The sequence below is a fragment of the Ceratosolen solmsi genome, unplaced genomic scaffold (genome assembly GCF_000503995.2).
Source record: "Ceratosolen solmsi marchali unplaced genomic scaffold, CerSol_1.0 scaffold29, whole genome shotgun sequence".
Lineage (NCBI taxonomy): Eukaryota > Metazoa > Arthropoda > Insecta > Hymenoptera > Agaonidae > Ceratosolen > Ceratosolen solmsi.
In genome coordinates this window covers 12,165,450-12,171,454 of record NW_011948417.1, presented here as the reverse complement: position 1 = coordinate 12,171,454, position 6,005 = coordinate 12,165,450, and the positions used below count along the sequence as shown (strand labels likewise).

General features: G+C 29.8%; 1 protein-coding gene across 1 annotated transcript; it reads left to right on the top strand.

Annotated features, from left to right (window-relative positions):
- Nucleotides 1-431: 431 nt before the first annotated feature.
- On the top strand, nt 432-5,309 carry LOC105360075 (uncharacterized). Its single transcript, XM_011496850.1, has 4 exons — nt 432-595; nt 1,567-1,773; nt 4,858-5,235; nt 5,299-5,309. The coding sequence occupies exons 2-4, from the start codon at nt 1,671-1,673 to the stop codon at nt 5,307-5,309; spliced, it is 492 nt and encodes a 163-aa protein (XP_011495152.1). The 5' UTR covers nt 432-595; nt 1,567-1,670.
- The last annotated feature ends 696 nt before the right edge of the window (nt 5,310-6,005 follow it).

The following is a 6,005-nucleotide window of genomic DNA, read 5'->3' as shown; positions in this document are numbered from 1 at the left end:
GTTTTATGTGCTAGCAGAGTGGCGATCGCGTGGTGAGGTAATATGCAAGAACGTGAGCCGGCGTTACTTGCATGTAGTCGGGAACTGTGTGATGTGCTAGCAGAGTGGCAATCCTGTCGTGCTGGGTGCTTGAACTAGAAGGCTGGATCGCGGCGCGTGCAGCTCCTTAAATATTCTCGGACAAAATCGATGCGCCGATAGCGCATCGGTGGATGTTACTGTGCCGCTATTTTGTTTGACGTCAATTACGCATAGCTTCATTCATTTGTACATTAATATTCCCCAATATGTAACTAAGAATTTCGATGAACTCGTAAAATAAAATGGGAGAGAAAAATTAAAATATAAAATTATATTAAAATCATTTTAACTTAGTTGTCAATATAATTAGTTATTTTTATTTTTGCTTGACCGTTTTTTTCACAGGCACTGCAGGATTATCAAGTAGACTACAGTTCATCAATATTATTGCAAATCTGTTTTGGTTTATCAACGGCTTTGGGGTGCGCTACCTGGGGAATTATTACTATTAGGCCATCCACTTACTGCTTTATATCCAGGCAATATCTTTGCCAAGGGGCTCTCATCGGAGTTGGTTAGTACATGTAGAATAACGTACGCAAATACTGAAAATATGGTTGTAAAATATACCGTATCAAAATAAATACTTGTACTGTATAGTATTTCGCTTGAATACTTTTTTTGCAAATAAGATGCAATAGTTGTATTTACAATATTTTTTGTCATTTTTAATTTTAATAAAAAAAATATAAATATATAGATCAAATAAATTTGCTCTCGGTTATTACGATTTCCAGACTCTTCTCTGTCTTTTCATGTCTCGTTTACATTAATTATTCTCTTTCTATATCTTTTATTATGTTCTAATTATATGATAATTTATCTACTGTATATTAATTTATATCATATATTATATTTTAATTTCATTCCTTAATAAATATATTAATCTACTTAAATATTTTGAATGAATGAAGTGTTTTATTAAGGTAGATATCTCGTATTTAATCTGAATTGCTCGTTATATCTTTCTCAATATTAAGTAATAGTTTTGTTGCCGCTATAATAACGCAATAAATAAAAAAATTTATGTTAGCTAAAATATGTTAAATTATTATAGATGATACACAATTTCAATAATTAAATATTTTAATTTTATAATAATTTCTTGTTTATGTGAAGTAATTTCTTTTAATGCACTCTTATATTTAGAGAAAATTTAAGTATATGTTAATTTTTTTTAATATTTTGATGGTGCTAATTAATATTTTATTAATTATTATAAGATTAAGTATTTAAGTAATTTAATTTAAGTAATAGAAAAACTTATTAGTTAATCTTTTATATTTTAAAGATATAAAAATAAAAATTATTGAATGATATTGATTATAATTACTTATATTTTTAAGAAATTAAAAATTTTATTTTAAAAAACATCTTTTAATTTATCATGAACATAATGCTTGTGAAAACTCAATAAACAAATTTAAGTCTAAGAATAAATTTAATGAAATGATTACTATTTGTTTCTCAATTTTGCATATATAGCAATAGCTCAAATAGTGCTTAGCTCCGTTCAAAGCTATTACGGATTTGTGATTGCATCCGGATTATATGGGGCTTCGCTTGGTGCTACGCTATATTCGTTTAAGATGTTGGCTCTTGAGAGATTCAGATTACGACAATTTGCAAAATCTTGGGCACTAGTAGAAGCTGCAGAAGCTCTGTCAATTCTTTTTGGAGTTCCTCTTACTGGTACTTTTTATTATTTTATTTATTTATTGTTGTTTTATTATATTGACTTAATATTTCATCTTGAAAATCTATTGATTATTCTTCATTTAAATGATTATAATGTATGTGTCATGAGATGCTTATTTTTGAATAGCTTATTTGTATTAATTATTATAATTAGATATTCTTTAATTTTATATTAAATTTGATAATAGTATGGTAGGTTCTAATAAATGATAATGAAAGGAGATTAGGAGACGTTAATAAATAATTACATAAAAAATTATATCAAATATATACAATGATTGAGAGCAGGCTGAGTTTCAATAATACTCATAGTATTCTCATACTTCAGCATTCTTATATATCTATGAAATGTCATTTTTACACTTTATTATTATCATTGCTGTACGTTATCCTCCCTATGGAAATATGCAGTTTACTAAACCATCTTTTTTTTATATTTTATTTACTCTATGGATTTATTGATAGACTAATTTATATGTTGAAATGTTATTTATCTTTATTCCATTTTTTTATAATGCTAGTGTTCGAGAGTGAAAAGAAAATCTCATAATTGCTAGAAAAACTTTCAACGGCTGATAAAAGAGAATTATCGAATGGATACAAAAAACTAAGAAAGTCTCGCCAAGATTGCATGAGACTCGAAAAGGTTTGTACATCTGTGACAAACAACTATTATAAACAACTAATATGTAAACAACTATTTATGGCCTTTTGACCTGCAGACATAGTAATTGTTTTGAATGCAATAAACGGCCCTTGCGAGTTCACATCAAACCCCGACTAGATTGTTTTATACGAATATATTTTGAGGATTAAAATATTTCAAAACAACTGAATGAAAAACATTTCTTAAAATCCGTTGCAACCCGAAACTCGGCACTCGCGACGCTCGACAATCTGCGTCGCACGTGTGCCTTCAATGCCACGAGGACATACGCATGCATTGTTGTCAAGTACGACAAATGTTGCTGCTTGCATAGGCCAAGCGAAGACGCTTGACCAAAAGTCATCCCCACCACGATGAGTCCCGGAGAGGGGCAAATCTTCCACTTCACGCATTGCCGCCAGAGATACTCCTTCGATATTCTCATTGTCTAAGCCTAATTTCTTATGAAGTGGGAAAAGGGCGTGTACATTCACCATGCCGCCGAAGAGCGGCGCGCCCTGATTGGAAAACTAAAACCAGAAGCTCCTTGAGTGGGGATTCATGACAAGAGGCATTAAAGATGGCAATAAGGCAGCGAAAAGGGCTGCCCGCTGGGGACAATTGGAACACGCTTTCCGTGTGGGCAGCCAAGGGCTATGGACAGCCAAGTACTGTCCGCAAAGACAAGTCAAGAAAGGGCTCGAGTGAGCAGTCTAGGGAAAAGTCAAGTAATAGAAATTAATTGTCCATGGAAGCCAAGTCTAAAATTCACTCAACGCAGAAATAAGTGTTAGTAATTCAGAGCAAGAATATTGCATCCTGGCAAGTATAAGATTCACGCCGCACGTAATTGTGTCCAACTCACCGCTAGATCAGATCAAGAATAGTGTATCTTGATGAGTATAAGAGTCACGCCGCACGTAATTGTGTCCAACTCACCGCCAGATCAGATCAAGACTATTGCATCCTTGTGAATATAAAAGTCACACCGCACGCAGTCGCTTTGCTACGTGTAATTGTGTCCAACTCACCTCTGAATCAGATTTTAAACTACGACATCGCTGTGAGTACGTTAATACACATTATCTCTTCAATTATTGTCAGCCGGCGGCACAACCGGCATAAGATAATCATTAACATTATCTCACACTCTCTGGCAAGAAGTGTGCAGTAATTATTTACCTGTGCAATTTTCATCAATTCAACGATTTCAAGGCATCTTGTATAGTGACACCTCCTATATAAGGAGCCGATCAACAAATCATATTTTCATATAAGATTCAAGAAGATTCTACAACATGCGCATGTAAATTATGTAATAAATTGTATAATAAATATATAATTAACCAACTCTCACGAGCCTTGTACAGCCCCTACATCTCACTCCTTCCCGAGAGTCTGCCAGGGCGGGCGGCAAACTAAGATATTGAAGCATTGGCAGTTCGAGCCAAGAATTACATCACTAAAACTTTCGAGCAGGTACACATTATGGTATGTATCACATATGATAAAAGGTTATTTTAGAAGAATTATTACATTAGTGAAAATTTATTGTAATATTTGAATGAATAGTTCATGTTCATGTAAGATTTAACTTTAATTTGAAAAACGTGAAAAAACGTTTATTGAACCGCTTTTCTAATCCATAATTTTTTTATTGCAACCAATTACACGAGCTATAAGAGTTTTATATTTCATGTAAGGATTTCAAATATATATAGATTGATGTCAACAATTGATCTGCGTAGCCATTTTGAATTTTCAAACTTCAAATTAGTGTGCTGAATTACTTGAATGAAGATATTGCGAATTTTTAGTAAAATAATGGTAAATATACATCGTAATCATTTTTTATTGTAACATTGGTGTGTTTAGATATAACGGTCAGTATATAAATGTAGATCATAGAAATTTCAATAAATGTAAGTAAACACATAATAGAATATAAATGTCGATGACATTAGGCAAATCATAGCAAAAGGAAACAGTAAGTTTAATTTTTGTTAGCTTTTCCATTTTATTGCATCATTTAAAAATATTCTTCCAATTATGTGGAAATCCTGTAACAAATCTATTATATCCATTATGAAATTAAAGTTTTATCATTATGTTTTTTTTAACAAGAGTTATCTTTTGTGCTTACATAAAAAATTAGCCATAAAAAGTATTAATCTTCACTTGAATGAAACATGTATTACTTCGCAGAGGAGTTAATAACAATAACTGATAAAATAATAATATAAAAATATAAAAAAATAATATAAAATAAAAACTGATATAATCTTCAATGAAAAGTGTTAAAATCTGTAAATCACAGTAAATTGTAGAATTCATTTATTTATGTTTATAATTGATTTAATTAAAAACTTGCTTATTTAGAATAAACTTTTAATAGATATACATCTTACTCCGTATAATATAATTGTTCCCAGGTTACATAAACTCGAAAAATCCAAAAATTGGCTACTATGCTTGCAGTTTGAGTTCATTATGTGGTGCTGCCCTACTTTTTCTTGTGGGCTCGAATAGACGTAAAGCCTGTTCTCCAGTAATTTTTACCGCTACAAGAAGTAGATCTTTAGGATCGTTATCTTGCGCTTGTCCAACAATTAATATGAAACCTGTAGCATATAATATTTCTCGTCTGGTGAAATCTCAGTCATTGCATATACCACTCATTAGAGATGAAAATCAATATTCATTATTATTGATGTCAATAAATCAGAAATCTTATACCAACCGTACAAGAAACTTTGAGCGAAAAAACGTTTACAATACGAAACCACATCAGTTTAATAAACAAAAGCTTGGTAAGGATTTTTTTGCATTATGATGTATGTTGTTCAAACTGATTGCATTCAATTATTTTATAGATTCTATATAAGTAATCTATAGATGTGTGAGTTTGAAAAAATTAATTTTGGAAATCATTATTCTTTACTAAAATAGTTTTTACTTCAAGCTATGCATTTCGTCGAGCAGTTCTATCACAAATTGTAATGTTGCCATACTCATATCATAGATTGTATTACTATTTCCATCAATTCTTTTATTAATTAAACATCTACAAGAATATTACTAGTTAAATTCATTATTATTTTTAATAGTTTTTACACATATATTTATATCCATATTTATAAAAATATAAATCAATTTTAAAATAATTAATAAAGTGTAAGTGTAATTATAAATTTAAGAATTTTTCATAAAAAATTTCTATTTTTATTTCTATTCTAATGTTTTTTATATTCAATTATTATATAATTTTTAATCTAAATAACATATAATTATTAATAAATTGTTCAAATAAAATATTTTACATAGCTTTATTAGGTATTAAATAATCTACAACTATTTCATTAAAAATAAATATTTAATTTGTTATAATTTAACTTGTATATATCTGAAAAAACCGAGTGTGATCAATTAAAAAATTATTTGATATTTCAACATATTAAATTAAATTATAATGCTATTAATACATTTTACTTTTAAACTAAAAGCAGGAAACATTGGAACCTCTCAATTAATGCATGGTTCATTGAAACATAGCAAGAGTGTACCAGAAAACCTGACTTAT

Bases quoted from the DNA above. Each gene is read 5' to 3' on its own strand.
- LOC105360075 (XM_011496850.1), top strand. From the start codon at position 1,671: ATGTTGGCTCTTGAGAGATTCAGATTACGACAATTTGCAAAATCTTGG. The intron at 1,774-4,857 runs GTACTTTTTATT...AATTGTTCCCAG, and splicing joins TTTTGGAGTTCCTCTTACTG to GTTACATAAACTCGAAAAAT.